Below are 21,533 nucleotides of genomic sequence, written 5' to 3'. Positions count from 1 at the left end.
CTGTTCTTGCTCCAATGAAAAAGAAAATTGTAAGCACGCTTTTGAAAGCGTTGTCACGTGAACTTGTAGATGCGACTTCCGCATAGCAGGAAAGACTTGTGGAACCACTGGAAAAGACTTGACTTTGGCAGAGAATTTGTGGTGAAAGTCCTGCCTCATTGGTAGAGCCATGTTTGCAGAATTGGGACTTGAACCCAAGTCAGCGCGCACATACTCATGGAATGTTCCATGCTTTCACCACTTGGGGGCGACGCTCAGCTTTAGTAAGGAAAGGCTTTCTCGTTACCCATGATGCCTTTGGTTTCCACATTTTCCAAAGTAAACAAACAGGTCACTAGACCTTTGCAATTAGGTAAAATATGCCTCCTGGATAAAAGACACACTTGGCTATTTGAGTGATAGCACAAGCGCAAATCATGCAATGTCATTTCAGATAGCCACACAAAGTCTACCGTTTCAGAAATGTTGCTGCTACAGGCTGGCCTTTTCATCCGCAGACTTCCCTTCTTCATCTTTGCGCAGTGGCAGTATTGTAGCCTATGAGGTTTAGCCGAGGCGCGATTATTGCTGGTTGAAAACTTAACCCAATTCCCGTCAAAGCGACTTGAAATACAGTCAGCTTTGGCAATTTTTGATAGTCTCGTACGAGACTAACTTTTGAGTTGAAGAAAAGAAAAAGCTGTGTACTGACTGAAAATGTTTCGCTGTGTTCTTGCTCCAATGAAAAAGAAAATTGTAAGCACGCTTTTGAAAGCGTTGTCACGTGAACTTGTAGATGCGACTTCCGCATAGCAGGAAAGACTTGTGGAACCACTGGAAAAGACTTGACTTTGGCAGAGAATTTGTGGTGAAAGTCCTGCCTCATTGGTAGAGCCATGTTTGCAGAATTGGGACTGGAACCCAAGTCAGCGCGCACGTAGTCATGGAATGTTCCATGCTTTCACCACTTGGGGGCGACGCTCAGCTTTAGTAAGGAAAGGCTTTCTCGTTACCCATGATGCCTTTGGTTTCCACATTTTCCAAAGTAAACAAACAGGTCACTAGACCTTTGCAATTAGGTAAAATATGCCTCCTGGATAAAAGACACACTTGGCTATTTGAGTGATAGCACAAGCGCAAATCATGCAATGTCATTTCAAATAGCCACACAAAGTCTACCGTTTCAGAAATGTTGCTGCTACAGGCTGGCCTTTTCATCCGCAGACTTCCCTTCTTCATCTTTGCGCAGTGGCAGTATCGTAGCCTATGAGGTTTAGCCGAGGCGCGATTATTGCTGGTTGAAAACTTAACCCAATTCCCGTCAAAGCGACTTGAAATACAGTCAGCTTTGGCAATTTTTGATAGTCTCGTACGAGACTAACTTTTGAGTTGAAGAAAAGAAAAAGCTGTGTACTGACTGAAAATGTTTCGCTCTGTTCTTGCTCCAATGAAAAAGAAAATTGTAAGCACGCTTTTGAAAGCGTTGTCACGTGAACTTGTAGATGCGACTTCCGCATAGCAGGAAAGACTTGTGGAACCACTGGAAAAGACTTGACTTTGGCAGAGAATTTGTGGTGAAAGTCCTGCCTCATTGGTAGAGCCATGTTTGCAGAATTGGGACTTGAACCCAAGTCAGCGCGCACATACTCATGGAATGTTCCATGCTTTCACCACTTGGGGGCGACGCTCAGCTTTAGTAAGGAAAGGCTTTCTCGTTACCCATGATGCCTTTGGTTTCCACATTTTCCAAAGTAAACAAACAGGTCACTAGACCTTTGCAATTAGGTAAAATATGCCTCCTGGATAAAAGACACACTTGGCTATTTGAGTGATAGCACAAGCGCAAATCATGCAATGTCATTTCAGATAGCCACACAAAGTCTACCGTTTCAGAAATGTTGCTGCTACAGGCTGGCCTTTTCATCCGCAGACTTCCCTTCTTCATCTTTGCGCAGTGGCAGTATCGTAGCCTATGAGGTTTAGCCGAGGCGCGATTATTGCTGGTTGAAAACTTAACCCAATTCCCGCCAAAGCGACTTGAAATACAGTCAGCTTTGGCAATTTTTGATAGTCTCGTACGAGACTAACTTTTGAGTTGAAGAAAAGAAAAAGCTGTGTACTGACTGAAAATGTTTCGCTCTGTTCTTGCTCCAATGAAAAAGAAAATTGTAAGCACGCTTTTGAAAGCGTTGTCACGTGAACTTGTAGATGCGACTTCCGCATAGCAGGAAAGACTTGTGGAACCACTGGAAAAGACTTGACTTTGGCAGAGAATTTGTGGTGAAAGTCCTGCCTCATTGGTAGAGCCATGTTTGCAGAATTGGGACTTGAACCCAAGTCAGCGCGCACATACTCATGGAATGTTCCATGCTTTCACCACTTGGGGGCGACGCTCAGCTTTAGTAAGGAAAGGCTTTCTCGTTACCCATGATGCCTTTGGTTTCCACATTTTCCAAAGTAAACAAACAGGTCACTAGACCTTTGCAATTAGGTAAAATATGCCTCCTGGATAAAAGACACACTTGGCTATTTGAGTGATAGCACAAGCGCAAATCATGCAATGTCATTTCAAATAGCCACACAAAGTCTACCGTTTCAGAAATGTTGCTGCTACAGGCTGGCCTTTTCATCCGCAGACTTCCCTTCTTCATCTTTGCGCAGTGGCAGTATCGTAGCCTATGAGGTTTAGCCGAGGCGCGATTATTGCTGGTTGAAAACTTAACCCAATTCCCGTCAAAGCGACTTGAAATACAGTCAGCTTTGGCAATTTTTGATAGTCTCGTACGAGACTAACTTTTGAGTTGAAGAAAAGAAAAAGCTGTGTACTGACTGAAAATGTTTCGCTGTGTTCTTGCTCCAATGAAAAAGAAAATTGTAAGCACGCTTTTGAAAGCGTTGTCACGTGAACTTGTAGATGCGACTTCCGCATAGCAGGAAAGACTTGTGGAACCACTGGAAAAGACTTGACTTTGGCAGAGAATTTGTGGTGAAAGTCCTGCCTCATTGGTAGAGCCATGTTTGCAGAATTGGGACTGGAACCCAAGTCAGCGCGCACGTAGTCATGGAATGTTCCATGCTTTCACCACTTGGGGGCGACGCTCAGCTTTACTAAGGAAAGGCTTTCTCGTTACCCATGATGCCTTTGGTTTCCTCATTTTCCAAAGTAAAAAAACAGGTCACTAGACCTTTGCAATTAGGTAAAATATGCCTCCTGGACAAAAGACACACTTGGCTATTTGAGTGATAGCACAAGCGCAAATCATGCAATGTCATTTCAAATAGCCACACAAAGTCTACCGTTTCAGAAATGTTGCTGCTACAGGCTGGCCTTTTCATCCGCAGACTTCCCTTCTTCATCTTTGCGCAGTGGCAGTATCGTAGCTTTTGAGGTTTAGCCGAGGCGCGATTATTGCTGGTTGAAAACTTAACCCAATTCCCGTCAAAGCGACTTGAAATACAGTCAGCTTTGGCAATTTTTGATAGTCTTGTACGAGACTAACTTTTGAGTTGAAGAAAAGAAAAAGCTGTGTACTGACTGAAAATGTTTCACTGTGTTCTTGCTCCAATGAAAAAGAAAATTGTAAGCACGCTTTTGAAAGCGTTGTCACGTGAACTTGTAGATGCGACTTCCGCATAGCAGGAAAGACTTGTGGAACCACTGGAAAAGACTTGACTTTGGCAGAGAATTTGTGGTGAAAGTCCTGCCTCATTGGTAGAGCCATGTTTGCAGAATTGGGACTGGAACCCAAGTCAGCGCGCACGTAGTCATGGAATGTTCCATGCTTTCACCACTTGGGGGCGACGCTCAGCTTTAGTAAGGAAAGGCTTTCTCGTTACCCATGATGCCTTTGGTTTCCTCATTTTCCAAAGTAAAAAAACAGGTCACTAGACCTTTGCAATTAGGTAAAATATGCCTCCTGGACAAAAGACACACTTGGCTATTTGAGTGATAGCACAAGCGCAAATCATGCAATGTCATTTCAAATAGCCACACAAAGTCTACCGTTTCAGAAATGTTGCTGCTACAGGCTGGCCTTTTCATCCGCAGACTTCCCTTCTTCATCTTTGCGCAGTGGCAGTATCGTAGCCTATGAGGTTTAGCCGAGGCGCGATTATTGCTGGTTGAAAACTTAACCCAATTCCCGCCAAAGCGACTTGAAATACAGTCAGCTTTGGCAATTTTTGATAGTCTCGTAAGAGACTAACTTTGAAGTTGAAGAAAAGAAAAAGCTGTGTACTGACTGAAAATGTTTCGCTGTGTTCTTGCTCCAATGAAAAAGAAAATTGTAAGCACGCTTTTGAAAGCGTTGTCACGTGAACTTGTAGATGCGACTTCCGCATAGCAGGAAAGACTTGTGGAACCACTGGAAAAGACTTGACTTTGGCAGAGAATTTGTGGTGAAAGTCCTGCCTCATTGGTAGAGCCATGTTTGCAGAATTGGGACTTGAACCCAAGTCAGCGCGCACATACTCATGGAATGTTCCATGCTTTCACCACTTGGGGGCAACGCTCAGCTTTAGTAAGGAAAGGCTTTCTCGTTACCCATGATGCCTTTGGTTTCCACATTTTCCAAAGTAAACAAACAGGTCACTAGACCTTTGCAATTAGGTAAAATATGCCTCCTGGATAAAAGACACACTTGGCTATTTGAGTGATAGCACAAGCGCAAATCATGCAATGTCATTTCAAATAGCCACACAAAGTCTACCGTTTCAGAAATGTTGCTGCTACAGGCTGGCCTTTTCATCCGCAGACTTCCCTTCTTCATCTTTGCGCAGTGGCAGTATCGTAGCCTATGAGGTTTAGCCGAGGCGCGATTATTGCTGGTTGAAAACTTAACCCAATTCCCGTCAAAGCGACTTGAAATACAGTCAGCTTTGGCAATTTTTGATAGTCTCGTACGAGACTAACTTTTGAGTTGAAGAAAAGAAAAAGCTGTGTACTGACTGAAAATGTTTCGCTCTGTTCTTGCTCCAATGAAAAAGAAAATTGTAAGCACGCTTTTGAAAGCGTTGTCACGTGAACTTGTAGATGCGACTTCCGCATAGCAGGAAAGACTTGTGGAACCACTGGAAAAGACTTGACTTTGGCAGAGAATTTGTGGTGAAAGTCCTGCCTCATTGGTAGAGCCATGTTTGCAGAATTGGGACTGGAACCCAAGTCAGCGCGCACGTAGTCATGGAATGTTCCATGCTTTCACCACTTGGGGGCGACGCTCAGCTTTAGTAAGGAAAGGCTTTCTCGTTACCTTACCTTGCCTTGTGGAATGACAAAGTAACGAGTACATTTACTCTTTAGAGTGCATACATATGTACTTATAGATATCTTCATATCAGGAAAAACCACAGGAATCCATTCCTTCAAGTCAAATGTCCAATTTTGACCTTCTCTGGGAAGTTCTGCGCGTAGTGTGACGTCAGGGCCACGTGCACGTGGAAGCGCTCACCTGAGATGATTTAAATTTCGGTGGCGGCAGAAACCGTCCCGCCATCACTGCTTGCGTGTTTCTTCTTAGTTTATTCCTTTTTCAAGTCATGTTTTTTCGTTGCAGAAGCTAATCATTGTTTAGTTCGTGTTTGGAGGCAGTGGCGCGTTTTCTCGCGTTGTATTTGTTATAATTGTATTGTTGGTTTGATTTCTCTGAGTCGCGTTTCGCCGGCCTCCAGCTGGCTGGCCCCGGCAGTCACTTTAATTAACTCTTTTCCAGCCTGTTTCCAGGACCTTTGTGCCTTTTTCCCCTGGTGTCTGTGTAACTTCCTCACCTGTTATGTTTCTCTCTGAACCCACACTCTTTAGCACGTACGACCAACACCGACCGCATCTGCGATAAGACGGATTCGCTCCGAAAGAATATGCCAGAACTTTGTGTTACAAACACGTCTTCGGAAGAGTGTCCTCCTCCGTGCGCCGTACCTGCGCGCTGCTCGTCCGAGGATTGTTCAGGGCCGCGCAATGTGGATGCGAAACAGGTACTGTCAATTGTGAGGATCTGGCGTGTTTGAGTTGAACTGAACAACGTTTCGATATTTTCCCGCAAGGCAGGTCGCGGTAGGCGTTTGCGGTAGCCATTTTTGTATGTGTTGTCTTAACAGCGTGTTTTGCCTTAACGGAAGGGTTTTCCTATTTAAGTTCAAGGTCTTTGCTGTCTACCAGAGAAAATTGCTGTGTGTACCGTTATACCTGCGGAAGTGTTGAAATCTGTGATCATATTTTAGCTATTGAACATCTTGGATTGCGGTTGGAGCTGAAAAAGAAATTGACTTCACTTTAATGAGCTAAAGGTACAGAGGGAGAAAGAACTGGAGGAGGGAATAAGGGGAATTGAAACGAGCAGGAAAAGGAGATGCGAGGTAAGTGAATAGCGGCTAGTTCGAGGTGACCTAAACCTGTCTGCTTTCATTTTCTGCAGGGTGTGCTAAATGGGAAAGCACACCTTACACACCCTGCCTCTGCTGGACAACACCTTTAAAATGAAAGAAGGTCGAAGCTGGATGGAAGCAGCCATTTTAAGAACATGCCAGCTTGTCCCTAAGATGTACATGCAGGCGTTTATGGAAGAAAGGCCTCACACATGCTGGAGTTTTCAGAATTTGCTGAAGGTGGTGTGATTCACCAGAAATACAGGCAGGTTTGTCGAAGTCTTATATGTCATTTGCACAGATCACACAGGGTGATTCAGCATTGAAATTCTTGAGATAGGCCCTGCTAACATGTAACATTAAAAAATTTCAATTTCAGTGTAATTCATTTGGGAGACGCTTTTATCCAAAGCAACTTACAAGTGACGTACAATACAACACGAGCGAAAAAAACATTCAAGACTAGTGACGGTATGACACAGGTAGGGCTGGGAGTTTGGTGCCGGTGATGAGCTCTGCTGATCTCGCCGCTCTGCAGGTTCCTGATGCCACACAGAACGCTCTCTATGGTGCATCGGTAGAAGTTGGTGAGGATGCCCGAGGCCCTGCCAAACTTCTTGAGCTTCCGCAGGAAGTACAGGCGTTGACGAGCTGCCCTCACTACTGCGTCTGTGAGGCGGGACCAGGTGAAGTCATTGGGGATGTGTACTCCGAGGAATTTGAAGCTGGAGACTCTCTCCACCTCTGCTCCATTGATGTGTAAGGGGGTGTGCCCTCCCCTATGCACCTTCCTATAGTCCACTATCATCTCCTTTGTTTTGTTGACATTTAGAGAGAGGTTGTTGTTGCAGCACCTCGCAGCCAGGTCTCTGACCTTCTCTCTGTAGGCTGTCTCGTCATCATCGGAGATGAGATAGTGGTGTCATCAGCAAACTTCACGATGATCAAAGTCAACTTTATTGTCAATTCTCCAATATGCACAGGTCATACAGGGGATTGAAATTGCGTTTCTCTCAGGCCCACGGTAACAATACAACAGTTAGACGTAACATAGTGACACTGAGAGACAAGAACAAGAATTTTCACAGATATACAATAAACACAAATGGCTCAATAACACAGACATAAATAAAAATGTGACATTTGTGACAGAAACAAGGTACAAATATTTACAACAAGGGCATCAAGGCACATAGTCGGTTTTAAAAATATAGATATATAAATTCCACAGGATGGTGTAAGAAAGTGCAGAGTGGTTCATAGTGCAACAGATTGTAGCAGCTGATGTAGACTGTTATGTACATAAAGTGCCTGCAGATCTGTGTGAGTTTGTGCATGATTAATGGTGGGATTAGAAATGGGTGGAGACTTCAGTATGGGGGGGTCAAAGTTCAGTTCTGTGTTGGAGCAGACGGCTGAGGTAGGGAAGAGAGTTCAATGATGTTGGTGCTGTGCCTCGCCAGACAGCTGTGTGTAAACAGGGAGTATAGCAGGGGGCTGAGCAAACAGCCCTGTGGAGCCCCTGTACTGAGGGTGAGAGTGGAGGATGTGAGGCTGCCTGTTCTTACCGCCTCTGTTAGAAAGTCCAGGATCCAGTTGCACAGGTGGTTGTCCAACCTGAGAATTTGTTACAAGAGATGATGATGATGATGATGGAGGAATTTAAAAGGTGCCTTACTGATTATTTTGCTACCTGTCTAAATGGGGAAAAAGTGTAATTGGGTGATGATCCATTTCAAAGGTCAACCCCTAGGTGGTGCTAAATCCACTAATTGAACCCACTTGAAATGAGCTCCAATACTTGACGGCTCCCCTTCCCAATAGGATGGCTGCTCAGGTGTTGTCACATCTCCTCTCCTGCTTCCTGGCGGGTTTGAAGGAAGGCATACACTGCTGTTGTTGTTTTAGGTTTAGTAACTAACAAGAGTTTTTGAAAGGTGGGGCGGCTTGGGGTGTGGCTGTGGTTTAGATTTGATTTGTGTTTGAGAAGTCTCTGGGTATTGTGTTCAGGGTCATCAGACACATCGGATTGTAAAGTTGCATGAGTATATCTGTGAAACTTTTTTGTGCATCTTTTGCAGGTCTTACTATTAGAGAGGGTTTTTCTTTTCTTTTCCTTTTGTGAATCTGCCACTCTGTTTCGATTTGCCTTGTCTTCTAGATCAGAGTGGTCAGCTGAGTTCTGAGTTCAGCTGAGCTGAGTTCTCTACATCCAATCCGACTTCATAAGAAGAGTCGGAGCTATTTCCGCATTTCCTGCATCGCTTGGGCATCCTATTGTAAAATATAAATCCCCTGTTGTTTCCCAGTGTAATGGTGCTAGGGATGTGCCTTGCCCCTCCAATTGAGGTGGGGTCAGCATGTAGCTTTACTAACCACTGCCTGGCCCCTGTCCAGACCCCATCATCAGTAGTCACTCTTTTCACATTTGATTTCACAAGAGCAAATACAGTAGCCAAACTTCAGTGTCTTGAACAGCTTTGTTATAAAACTGTACTGTGACCACTTTTGATTCTGTGTCAGACAATGCTTCAATTTTAAAGGTATTTACAGACCTCATATGACTACCCTCTCTATTGTGGTTCCAAAAACATTCAAGAAACTGCATCCGTATTTTAAGGTAACTTCAGACATGATTCCAGATGTCTGTCTTGTGTTGTGGAAGGTGTATCTAGAAGTACACTTGACTCCACACTCAAGGGTTTGTTATTTTTTCTCTGGAGTAAAACAAAATTTTTTCAATTGATGTGCAGCCAATCAGAGAGGAGTTTCAGCAGAGGAAAAACTTTATGTGGTGCCACGCTTCCACCACACAAAGCTACGAAGGGAAGTCTGGTAATGAAATGGCCAGAAAAAAAATAAAGCCATCACTGATAGTTCTTCTAATAGTGTGAGACAGCAAGGGATTCTGGTTTTTTTTATTTCAGCTTTATTGCTGAATGTAAACCATGCCATATTTTTTTACTTGAAGGGAAATGTCTTCCCTTCAAAGACATACAAGTAGGAGTAGGGGGAGATTTTTACTGAGACATAGAAGTATGTATCTAAATTTCCCAAAGAGTGATGGTTTCTCTGGTACACTAATAGGGCTCTACAGATTAATGAGAATGGAGGACCCCAAACCGCAATGTCTGCAAACAAGATGTAATCACTTTGGATTATTTTATAGCTTTAAATTTCAGCATAGGGGTTGTTACTTAGTATGCAGATTCCATCATCTTGGGAAATATTAGTTTCCAACCAGAGTCCCTGCTTTTCACTCCTCTCTGAGGGTGTTCTTCATTTCTTTAAAAGGTGTATGATGTGCTAGGGGCCCCCCCACAGATGGCACCATGGCGATTATCAGATCTGATAAGAAGTGAACCTCTATTGAGGTGCACTGATGTGGAAGCTATGTTGGCAGGTAACCATAAGGGTAAAAACAAATCCCTGGCCTCTGAACACATGCATCGGGATACAATGGTTGCCAGGTGGCTGAGTGAACACAAGCCATGAAAATCTACAATGGAAAAAAGAACAGATGTGAGTGTTAAAATGAAATGTAAAAAAAAAGGTAATGGTAAATGTAAGATGTGCATATGCTTCAAAATTATATTCAAACATTTAAAAATATTCATACATTTTACAACTGTTTAGTATTTGTCCAATCCTAATTTTATGCTGTGTTTTTAGAATTCATGGCCTTTGAGTATTAATACCTTCAAATATTCAGTGTGTTATCTCTGTTCAAACAAGAGTATAAATACACAGGGAAGGGGGGTGGGTGTGAGTGGGGAGAGTAGAAGTGATCAAGGAGGAAGGAGAGAGAGGTAGGAAAGGAGGAAGAGTACGGTTCTTCACATGATATGCATTTACCTTCAAAGGTAACCCTTACCTTCAAAGAGGGTTGTTATTAGGTCTGTCAGTAGCTCTGTGTATCGGACTGCCTCTTTGTATGTGCCTTGTACTGCATCAGCGACTGCTGTGTGTTCTTTGTATTTTCCTGTTATCTTCGGCATCACCCTCTTCCTCCTCCTCCTCGTCGGTGTGAACTGTCCGGTGCCTTGGGGAGGGTGTATTATGGATCTCTGTGCTGTATTGTGCTGGAGTGTGTTAAAGCTAAGCATGGAGTGAGAGACTGAGAGGCAGTTTGCTGATAGTACAGCTGGCTCCCCTGCCGCCACTGTGGGCCTCAGACGTTACTCCGCCTGAGGCGGCACACGGTCTGCTGGTGATGGAGAGGGGGACAGGAGAGAGGGAGAAACCCTCACCCCTTTTTTTGGCCTGGGGGGACGTCGGGGTGCGGGCGGGTCAGGGGCTCCCCCGCCTCGGCCTCTTCCCTCAGCACCGCAGCTCCGCCACGCTCTACACCTACCAGACAGGCGACGTGTTCGTGAGCCTGACGCTGCCCTTCTCGCTGGCCCTGCTCTCCCTGCTGGGGGCTTTCAACCTGTCCGTCCTCTGGCTGCTGAGGAGGGGGGGCACGGGGCACATTTCGGCCGTGACCACACGGGTGCTGCTGTCCATGGGGCTGGCCGACGTGGCGGTGTGCGTCTCCGGGGTGCCCGCTCTCCTCCTGTCCGATTTCCAGGTGCCCCTGCCATTCTACCCCTGCCTGCTGCTGAGCTGTGCCGTCCTGGGCTCCGCGCTCGTCTCCTCCCTCCACCACGTCCTCATGGCCTACTACAGGTGGATCCTCCTCACACAGCCCCACAGGTGAGCCTCTGCCAGGTGTGTGACAGGTGTTCACTGCCAGAGAAATACCTGTATCCACAGGGGAAGAGTCAGGAGCAGAACAGTTTTGAATGGAATGACCTATTAGCCACCCCATACAAAAAGGGATGTAATATATCTGGACAAATAATCAGTCCAGAAATAGATGGCAGACATTTAAAATATAAAAAATATATATTAACATATATATAAATATAATATATAAATATACCAAAATGGTGGCAATTTATTTATTTTAAAGGTATTGATTGAGATAAGTTTTTCAAATAGTGGGACCTCGGCTGTGAAGTCAGCGTTTTGTGAAGCTCGGCTTTGATTTTGTTTTTTTGCATTACAATGTTTTACTCATGCCCTTACGGTTCCACAATGATGTTTGTTTAATTTCAAGTGAACAGGTCTGCAACAGACACACCTGACGTCTGTAAGGTTAGTATGGACAGTATTTTGATGAGTAATCAGGTACTTTAAGGAATTTGGACTTTAGGATACATGTACAGCTGTTAGAGAATCAACATCAGTGTCCTGTCAGTGTACCATGAATGTTTGTCATTAATCAGATCAGCTTTAGAAATGCTGTAATGTTGTGTGTGTATGGTGAGCCCCTTCTGTTTATGTGTATGTTGGAGTCAAACTCATCACACTCTTTCTCTCTCTCTCACTCCAACTCACTCTAAAACTCACTCTGTCTCTTTATCCCTCTCTCTCTCTCCCTCTCTCTCTCCCCCTCTCCCCCTCTCTCCCCCTCTCCCCCTCTCCCCCTCTCTCTCTCTCTCTCCCTCTCTCTCTCTCTCTCTCTCTCTCTCTCTCTCTCTCTCTCTCTCTCTCTCTCTCTCTCTCCCTCCCCCTCTCTCCCTCTCCCTCTCCCTCTCTCTCTCTCTCTCCCTCTCTCTCCCCCTCTCTCCCTCTCTCTCTCTCTCTCTCTCTCTCCCTCTCTCTCCCCCTCTCTCCCTCTCTCTCTCTCTCAGGAACAGATACAAACTAACCCGCACATCCACCCTTCTCCACCTCTTCCTATGCTGGATGGTGGGTGTAGCCATTAGCTGCTTGCCTTACCTGGGGTTCAACAATTACACTAACCTGCAGGGCCCCGTTGGTCAGCTCCAGAGTAATAGCAGCACAGTGCAAGGGGACGTCCACCCCACCCGCAGTGACTACATCAACCACAGCCGTAGCCCTGACCCTCCCCTCGCAGCAGCGTCTGATTCCAGCACATCCGCCTACACTCTGGCGTTTAGGGACACCAAGCCGGGCAGACGGGATGAGGCCAAACCCACAGAGCTCTACCCATCCTCTGGTCTCACCTTTAACCCTCACAAACCCGTTCCTACGTATAACCACCCTGTTCCACCTCATGCTAACCCCAGCAGCCTGGGCAGCTCTGCTTCGGCTGGTTACCTCTCTCACCGCAAGCAAAGGACTCCTGACGGACCTGTGCTGGATGCTCCGTTTCACTTTAAGGCCGTTAACGACCCTTACCACCGCATGCGAATGCAGAGAAACTCTGAGGATCATTTTCACAAGCAGGATAGCAATTCGGAGAGCCCTCCAACCCTCTTCCGGTTCCCCCCACTCCCCCACCCCCCCAGGATGTGCTCCGGCCCCCCCAGCCAGTGCCTGGTGCCGTGCGTCTACCAGAACGTGCTGTCTCTGGGGTACCTCACCTACGTCATCTTCCTGGGCAGCGTGGGGCTCCCCCTGCTGGCCGTCTCCCTGCTGTACTTCCTAACCTTCCGCTCCATCAGACAGCACTGCCTGTCGCACCACCAGGCCGGCCCCGCCCCCCTGCCCCCCCTCGCCCCCTCCCCGGCCAGTTCGCTCTTCTACCGTCGGCAGAGGAGGGTGGCCTGCTTCACCATACTCCTCTTCACGCTCTACTTCCTGTCCCGCCTGCCCTTCAACGTGCTGAATGCGGTGATGTACGCCTGCCCTTCCTGCCGCGTGCCCGAGTGGGCCCCGCCCATCGCGCTGCTGTCCGCCGTCCTCAGCGCCGGCTCCAACCCGCTGCTCTACCTCCTGCGGGGCAGGGCGGGGCTGGCTGACCTCACGCGCAGGAGGTAGGTGGTTTCCAGGACGACCCTTCCTCTGGAGAACGGCAGGGATGGAGATCTAGAGGGCTCGCGTTGCTTTTGTGCTCAGGATAATTTGCTGTTGGATGTGTGGTACTTTTCTCTTACGTGTGATTTGTTTGTTGGATGCTCTGTTCAAAGCTGTTAGGCGATAAATGTTGGTTTGATCACAGGGAGTGCTGTTAAAGGGGTCACCTTGTTTATGGTTACAGAACGGGTAGGAAGGTAGAAGGCGTGGCCCATCCAAAAACATATTTCATTCATATTTTATTTTTGCCCATTCAGGTTCCAGTCAGTCCTTCTTGCAAATTAATATATAGATATCTCAAAAACAATTGAAAAAAGTCTATTGAAAAATAATGCTTGGAAAATCAAACAAAAAAAAGAATATCTTTGAAATATTGAGAGTGATGCTTTATGTATTATCAGTCAGGCATTGAAATGAAAATATTTTACTGACAATATGCTGTGATGGCTACACAGTGAGAAGTACTGACATACAGCACTCAAGCCCATATATATTTATGCCTTTGGAAGAACTATGTTCAGCTGTTTATTCACATCTGTCACTTTGAAACGAAGTGGAAATCAGGCTCTGATGACTGGAGATTCTGTATAAAATGCATAGCCACATTCAAGCATCACTGTCACATCTGTGAGGTGTTTAATCACATCTGTGAGGTGCGTTTAATCACTGTCACATCTGTGAGGTGCGTTTAATCACTCACATCTGTGAGGTGTGTTTACATCCTGAAGCTATGTTTCCATTAGTATGAATTCATATCACTTAAAAATGAAAGCCGGCAAACCTTAGATGTTTTTTAACATCAAGAATAATGGAAACAGCTAAAATTCATGCAGACTCTACCCGGTAGCTTCACTGCTTAACAACATCCATCATTCTCGAACATAATTAATTTTAGTCATCATTATAGTTACATTTTTGTCATTTTGCTGATGCTCTTATCCAAAGCAACCACAACCTATAGGATTCACTAAAATGTGAATCCACTTATCTGACAGTAATGTGAATGGCCATACCTGACCTGGTGGATTTTCCTGTTTGATGGATTTTAACTGTTTTTTAACTCTCCGAGATAAATTTCACTTCACTGCCTAATGGAAACAGCTGTTGGCTGTGTCCCTGTTAGACTGTATTGTGTTTGGCTGCATTTTTAATATATAGTGTAGTAATTTGGATTAAAGCTATATTCATTGGAAATATAGTGTAGTAATTTGGATTAAAGCTGTATTCATTGGAAATATAGTGTAGTCATTTGGATTAAAGCTGTATTCATTGGAAAGTTGTTGGTCATCTGTTGTATCCTCTTAATCACACAGTAACCAGAGAAAGTGACCGATAAGAATGCTGATTTACTACTGAAGTGTGTGGTTCACACCTACCCTAAACAATTGAGCTAATAACTGATCTTGGATTCTGTTTAGGACAGTGTTTCTCAATCCTACTCCTGGTGGCCCACTGTCCTGCATATCTTCTGCCCATCTTTGCTCTACCTACCTGACTGAACTCATCAGTGTCACTTTTGATTAGCTGAGCACACCTAATTTAATCAAGCAGCAAGGATAGATAGAAGATATGCAGGACAGTGGGCCGCCAGGAGAGGTTTGAGAAATGCTGGTTTAGGAAATCAGATCAATTACAACTTAATTGAAATTATCCCTTACAATTTATTGAAACGTTTAGCAACATAACATATTTTTCAGGATCCATTTAGGAAAGAGTTAGTTACCATTTCTTGTTCCAACATAATTGCTGTTAAAGCTAAAACTTTGGAGGATTTAGGAAAAAATTTCAAATAAATATAATGGAGAAAATGGTACTTCAGCTTTTTACACCATGAACACAAACATAATCTGCAGTTTCCACACTGAGTTTTTAACTATGCTCTGTTCCCACTGTGAATTCTCTGGTGTGTTTTCAGGTTTTGTAAGAGACTGAAGCTCTTGCCACATTGATTGCAGCAGTACGGTCTCTCTCCAGTGTGGGTGCGCTGGTGGGTTCTTAGATTCCCTAACTGACTGAAGCACTTCCCACACTGGGTGCAGCAGTAGGGTTTCTCTCCAGTGTGGATCCGCATGTGCGTTTTTAGATTTTGCGCAATACTGAAATTCTTTCCACAGTGAGTACAGGAGTATGGTTTTTCTCCAGTGTGAATACGCTGATGGGTTTCCAGGCTTTGCAGATGACCGAATGTTCTCCCGCACTCGGAGCATTTGTACGGTTTCTCTCCTGTGTGCGTTCTCTGGTGCGTTTTCAGATTTCTCAAGAGGCTGAACCTCTTCCCACACAAAGGACAGCCAAAGGGTCTTTCCCCGGTGTGAACCAGCTGATGGGTTTTTAGGTTGTCCAGATTTTGAAAAGCCCTCCCACACACCATGCAGATGTATGGTCTCTCTCCGGTGTGAATGCGCTGGTGTGTCTTGAGGGTCCACTGTGTGCTGAAGGTCTTTCCACACACTCCGCATTGATTGAGACCTTGAGAACCTCCTCCCGATGCCGAGCTCTCGCTCGCCGCTGGTGAGAGGTACAGGCTGGAGGAGGCCTGTTGTGGCCCTGGCTGTTGAAACTTCAGGCTGTCGAACTTTGGACTCCTTTTCATCTCCATGGCGAACGTCAGGTTGAGCCTGTGTTCTTGCACCTCCTCGGCCCTTTGGAAGTCCTCTCCGTACTGCTCGGGCCACTGTGGAGCCACGCTGTCCTCGCTGAACGCAGCCTGCTGTGCTGTACCGCTGTCGGCGCCCGGGTACGCTCCCCCAGCGCAGGCCCAGTGCAGCTTGTCCCCAGTGGGCTTGTGTTTCGGGGAGCTGTGGTGGAGCCGCGGGCCCTGCAGCTCGGCGCCGCAGGCCCCCCCCGCCCCCCCCTCGTTCTCCGGGACCGGGACGCGCTCCAGCTCGCCGTCCCAGCTGCCCGCCTGCTCCGGCGTCATGATGAAGTCGAGCTCGCCCAGGCCCTCGCCGACGCCGCAGGGCCCCAGAGCGCCGAACGCCTGCGCGCTGTCCTCGCCCGTGCCGGCGTCCGGCCCGCCGGCGCCCCCCGCAGGCCGACTGTCCCTGGCCGCAGGGGAGAGCTGCGGGTTCTGCCTCAGACTGGGGCCCCAGTGGTCCTTACAGCACCGCTGCTGAACGGGAGAGCCCTCCACAGCAGCAGGAAGCGCACACGCCTCCACAGCGCCCCCTGTGGGGCAAGACGAGACTTCTGCAAATCACAAACCTCCAAACAAGCTCAGCTGCACGGACTGATAACTAGAAGCATCCTTTTGTAAGAATTCTCTTAAATTGTGTAAAAATGAGTTAAAAAAACGCTCATTACGACAGCAGTGACCTCACATTGTCTCATTTTTTTAAATGAATAGGCGTAAGAATATTACTGTGATTGTTTAGGGCACTGTGTTTCGAGCTGATGCTTTTGTCATCGGTTTCGCCTCTGACTGTGTGTCTGTATGAGAATGTGAGTGTACGCAGGCAATAGGTGGGGGGGTCACTAGTTAATTAGCCACACCTACAACCAAGAGCAGAACTATGAGGCTTGTGCTAATATTGCAATTCTTGCTTTAAACTGTTTCTAGTTTTTGATTTACTTGTTGTAACCACTATATCTTTTATTAGTGCCAGTTCATCTGTTGAATCCTCACATTTATCTATAATAATGGAAGATTTTTTTTTAATTTATCTTCATTTTTTTAAACCTTTTATGTGAGAGGTACTTAACCAGCTTTATCACAGTGTTAGTGTAGTACAGCAAAAAGTGTCCCTGCAGACGATGCCTCCTGACCCAGCGGGGCAGACTCCTGTGAAGGAGAGGAGTGGAAACGGGCACTTCCTCCAAGTCCAGACCTACTTTTCCCAGAGAGCCGCTGTGCTTCCTGCTGCTGCTGCACGGCGCAGTCACGCTCCACAGGACGCTCCGCCACCTCCAGGTCTGCGCACTGCAACAACCAAGACGAGACCAGCACTGAGGCACTGCACGCCGGCTTCATCTGTGTTAGCAGATCTAAGCAGCACTGACAGCGAATATCACTTCACAGGCTCTGCTTGGTGCGTGTTTTCCCGTTTTTTACCAGTGTGGAAGTTTCTAACTGTCTCCGCCGGCGTTTCTAACCGTCTCCGCCGGTGTGTCTAACCGTCTCCGCCGGCGTTTCTAACCGTCCCCGCCGGCGTTTCTAACTGTCTCCGCCGGCGTTTCTAACTATCTCCACCGGTACAGAGCATAAACAAAGGGACACCTTTTACAGCAGTCAGCCAGTTATGTAGTATAAGCGTTCTTTATTCTTCTCCTGACTTCCCAGTCCACTGCATGCTGGTGACAGAAATGATCTGGAAAAACTGCAGTTGTGTTTATTGAAATACCTACCACAAGCACCTATCCATCCATTCTTTTAAAATACTGATAACAGGTTTTTTTTTACCGATAACAGAGGAATTTTCAGAGGACGTAGAGGGACCCCTGGATCAGAAATGCTGCTGTCCTGCATGTTATTCTGCAGACAGCTTCAGGCTCACGCACCTCCTCTTTAATGACGATACACTCCACCTCTGCTCTGTCCACAGTGAAGGTTTCACACAGCCCAGGGTCAGCTATGCCACTTGAGTGTTTGGGTTTCCACACACTGCAGCTCCAGTCTGTGCTGAAGAACTTCTCCTCACCCAGATCTGTGTCTGCTGAAGGAAGGAAAGGGAACTGAACACTGAAACAGGATTGTGCTGGATTCTTCAGGCTCTTCCCCAAAGATGACAGAGAATTTATCCATTATCCTGAGCGGCTCCAAAAGTTTGGGATGAGCCGTTATGCCCATGTCAAAGTTTTTTTTTTGGTGAATGACCTCTATACCTTTAGATAATTGTGATATTTCAAAAATTGTTAAATATGCTCCTGCACAATAATTTCTCATGGAACTTTTTCACTTTGTGATATTTTTTTTACCTATGAGGAAAATTTTATTCATCACATTAACAGTGTCTTTTATATCACCTTTACCCAGCATGAATGAACTGCACAAGGACCCTGTCTGGAATTTCATCAAACTGATTAAGGAAGTGCTACAGTGCCCTTCCTGGGATTCAACCCACAACCCTAAGGTACAGTGTCCAGTCTTCTGACTAGTCATTCAATCCACTGCCCAAAGACCTAAAGTTAGGTTTTATAATGTGACGTGCGTATGATGTACATGCCCACTGTTTCTGTGAGGGACAGAGGGTGCAGTCTAAAATAACCGTTTTGGGCTTCAGCAGTAAAATAATATTTGATATGATTGTAATGTTACGTGTCCATGTTAGCTTTGCCAAAGGTGAACTGCAGATGCGTGCAACACAGGTTTAGTGGATTTGTGTAGATTTCCATTCCAAGTTCGAAGTGAATATACCGCAACAAATAAGTATGCAACGTACAGTGTGTCGCACTACAATAGGCTTGCCATAACATTAACTCCTGCACAGATCTGTGATCTGAAAGCCTGGCTGAATGCAAAGGTTTAAACTGGTGTTGACTGATCCACACAGCAGATACTGAAGGTCAGTTTGATTATGTATAGAAGTCCATCCTTAGACCAATGACAAGTAAGATATTACTTTTGTTTAAAATACTTACTTTGATGCTGGTGATGATTGTAATAATGAGCATAACCATACGCAATTGAATTAGAGACTAGGACAAGGTAAAATGTCATCACATATCTGTGGACAAATTACAATTTTATATAATACAGCATAATACAACATACAGAGCATAACAAAAATATGACCGTTAATGTCAATTACATTGAATTAATCACAGCTCTATCCTTCTCAAAAATCTCGACAAATACTTTTACCACAAACACCACTGTTACTGTAATCATCAAGTCAATTATGCTGGAGACATTCATGACACGATTCGATCAAAAATGTACATTTATTCGTAAGGGCTGTGTACAATTCTGAACATAAATGGTGCTTATTTTGCAAGGTAGTCTGCCAGAGCTTACTGGCTAAAGGGCTGGTTGAATCTGCAATCCCAGGTGTCTTTATTAACTACCGCCATCATTGATGTAAGTTAACAATTTCGCCAATGTGCGATTTGTCTCCTGCTTTTGGTCACAAAAGTGACTTACCGCCGCCAGTGGTTCTGGCGTTTCCTTGTTTGTCGCCCCCGTATACCTGCACTCCCACGGAGCGGCGGCTCGCACTGCTGCCGTGACTGCCTGCGCTCTTCGCTCCGTATGCGCGTTCCGTTCTCCATTCCGTCTCCTTCACCAACATCTTCAGTTTCAGGGACTCGTTTTCCTTCTTCCGCTCCTCGATTTCAGCCTGTAAGTCAGCGAAGCTGCCCTCCACGATTTTGGTTACCTCGCCAATAGCCGCTTTCACCAAGATCTCCATGACGGAGGCGAGTTGTGTCTGAAACGACATCACAAAACAAGACATACTGCTCTTGTTTCTGTACGTATCACCGGCGTCTAAATCTAGAGCTCAAACGTTCACACAATGCTGTATAATATTTTTATGCATGTATTCCATTGGCAGAAGGTTCTGTACCGACAACAAGACGCACATTGGCGCACAAGACGCAGACAGCGGCTACAGCCAGCTAGCGCGCCCTAAAGCTTGGCTTGTCTACTTACGGTACCGTATTAACGCGAATATTGCTGCAAACGCGCTTTGCACGTTACCTCCCACTCCAGTCCTCAACAGATGGTTTTCTCAAACTGTGTTGCTAGTGGACACTATTTCTGTTCATTTTAATATCTGTTTGTCGGTAATGAACTCATTTATTTCTTTGTCTAAATGTTACCTAGCTACGGAAATGTTTCTTGATTAACTTTTGTTTCTAAAACAGTGAAAGATTTGAGACTTTTTTTTTGGTCTTGCCCACAATTACACAGGTGATACAACACAATTTATTCATATTGTGAATGCCTTTGCATATACATTCTCCTCATTGTATTCGTAATGTCAAAGTGTCGCTGTAGCTCTAGGGCAGACATTTTTCATTGAACAGTTTCACATATAACAAGACAAAAGTTATGAACAAATACATTCAAATTCAATGTTTACTTTGAATATACAGATATGATGTCTCACCAATTAACATAATTATTGTGGATAAACTTAATAGCCCAAATTTTCCCAGAGTTTAACTAAAATGAAAGCGGCTCCATTGTGCCAAGAAAGGGCAGACTCAGAACCAGGAGAACATAGAGAGGGGTGCAACTGCAATCCACGCGGGGGCACAAAAACTCATAAATACTATGCAGACATCAGGATATAAGGAGACAACTGGGGGTGCACTGACGTCCGGCTGGGGGTGCGATACATGCCTAAGCACCCCCATATCACCAGGCCTGAGAAACAGATTAATGAAATCAAGATTATTGGGAGAGAAACACCTTGATATAATTAGCTATCCAATTTCTCTAGCTGTGCACATGGTCGATTGAAGTCAGATCTGCGAACGACACATAGGAGCAACACACCGGCCATCCTGTCCGAGTTCCGGAGACGACATGATGTTCCTACGCACTGGCACCTAGAAACCCGTCAGCACTTCAGGAAAAAAAACGGTATACCATATGATATTATTCAAAACTTGAACTGTGACGTCGCTTGAGTATTAACTGTTTTTTCCTAACATAAGTCTTGAAAGATGTAAGAATGGTCATTGAGAGCACACACACAACATTTCCCATAACTGAATCAATTCCATGATTCCTCCACAGCACAGCTGTTTTACTTCTGCAGGTAAGATCTGCTTTTTCCGAGGTTTTACTGGTACAAAGAGTTTTAGTACATCTGGACAGGAGCATAAAAAGGGGAATGTCTGGTTTAAAAAAACAAATTATTTACATTTATTTAGTCATTAGATTCCATTTTCACAATTGTCAAAATCCAAGACAAAATACTGCTCCTGTGAAAGATAAATGGTATTAGAGGCAAAATCTGACATACATAAAATATATTCATACCAACTTCATTGCCAAATTTAAACATTTCAGTAGGCTCTGCAACATTTCATAGAGCATGATGCAAATGTGCAATACAGAAATATCTATTTTTAAAGAATAACTTGAAATTTGGACATACACAGTTGTTTGCATCCAAGTCAATCAAAATAGAGAACCATTCACTGGGACCAAAAAGAAATCGTGCCTCGCCATAAGGCTACTCCCAGAGACTGACGAGTAAAACTGAAATAATAACACTAATACAGATAATACACACTGCAGCTCCAGTCTGTGCTGAAGAACTTCTCCTCACCCAGATCTGTGTCTGCTGAAGGAAGGAAAGGGAACTGAACACTGAAACAGGATTGTGCTGGATTCTTCAGGCTCTTCCCCAAAGATGACAGAGAATTTATCCATTATCCTGAGCGGCTCCAAAAGTTTGGGATGAGCCGTTATGCCCATGTCAAAGTTTTTTTTT

At 45.2% G+C, this 21,533-nt stretch overlaps 2 protein-coding genes and 7 non-coding genes across 9 annotated transcripts; 8 read left to right on the top strand and 1 right to left on the bottom strand.

Moving 5' to 3' along the window:
- Window positions 1–510: 510 nt before the first annotated feature.
- LOC118793758 lies at window positions 511–650 on the top strand. Its single transcript, XR_005005695.1, has one exon. It is a non-coding gene; the product is annotated as a U4 spliceosomal RNA (small nuclear RNA).
- A 566-nt stretch (window positions 651–1,216) lies between these two features.
- Window positions 1,217–1,356, top strand: LOC118793748. The gene has a single exon (XR_005005686.1). It is a non-coding gene; the product is annotated as a U4 spliceosomal RNA (small nuclear RNA).
- Window positions 1,357–1,922: 566 nt separating this feature from the next.
- LOC118793740 lies at window positions 1,923–2,062 on the top strand. Its single transcript, XR_005005678.1, has one exon. It is a non-coding gene; the product is annotated as a U4 spliceosomal RNA (small nuclear RNA).
- A 566-nt stretch (window positions 2,063–2,628) lies between these two features.
- On the top strand, window positions 2,629–2,768 carry LOC118793747. Its single transcript, XR_005005685.1, has one exon. It is a non-coding gene; the product is annotated as a U4 spliceosomal RNA (small nuclear RNA).
- A 566-nt stretch (window positions 2,769–3,334) lies between these two features.
- On the top strand, window positions 3,335–3,474 carry LOC118793759. The gene has a single exon (XR_005005696.1). It is a non-coding gene; the product is annotated as a U4 spliceosomal RNA (small nuclear RNA).
- Window positions 3,475–4,040: 566 nt separating this feature from the next.
- LOC118793739 lies at window positions 4,041–4,180 on the top strand. Its single transcript, XR_005005677.1, has one exon. It is a non-coding gene; the product is annotated as a U4 spliceosomal RNA (small nuclear RNA).
- Window positions 4,181–4,746: 566 nt separating this feature from the next.
- Window positions 4,747–4,886, top strand: LOC118793746. Its single transcript, XR_005005684.1, has one exon. It is a non-coding gene; the product is annotated as a U4 spliceosomal RNA (small nuclear RNA).
- Window positions 4,887–10,346: 5,460 nt separating this feature from the next.
- LOC118793521 lies at window positions 10,347–13,110 on the top strand. Its single transcript, XM_036551740.1, has 2 exons — window positions 10,347–11,034; window positions 12,018–13,110. Exons 1-2 carry the CDS (start codon window positions 10,553–10,555, stop codon window positions 13,108–13,110), a joined length of 1,575 nt encoding a protein of 524 aa, XP_036407633.1. The 5' UTR covers window positions 10,347–10,552.
- Window positions 13,111–15,019: 1,909 nt separating this feature from the next.
- Window positions 15,020–19,782, bottom strand: LOC118793519 (zinc finger protein 548-like). The gene is made up of 4 exons (XM_036551739.1): window positions 19,226–19,782; window positions 17,644–17,798; window positions 16,978–17,065; window positions 15,020–16,314 (listed from the first exon to the last, which is right to left on the bottom strand). The coding sequence occupies exons 1-4, from the start codon at window positions 19,536–19,538 to the stop codon at window positions 15,020–15,022; spliced, it is 1,851 nt and encodes a 616-aa protein (XP_036407632.1). The 5' UTR covers window positions 19,539–19,782.
- Window positions 19,783–21,533: the final 1,751 nt, after the last annotated feature.

The sequence above is a fragment of the Megalops cyprinoides genome, chromosome 18, assembly GCF_013368585.1.
Source record: "Megalops cyprinoides isolate fMegCyp1 chromosome 18, fMegCyp1.pri, whole genome shotgun sequence".
Classification (NCBI taxonomy): Eukaryota; Metazoa; Chordata; class Actinopteri; order Elopiformes; family Megalopidae; genus Megalops; species Megalops cyprinoides.
Note: the sequence above shows the minus strand (reverse complement) of the source record. Positions and strands in the feature narration are given on the sequence as shown.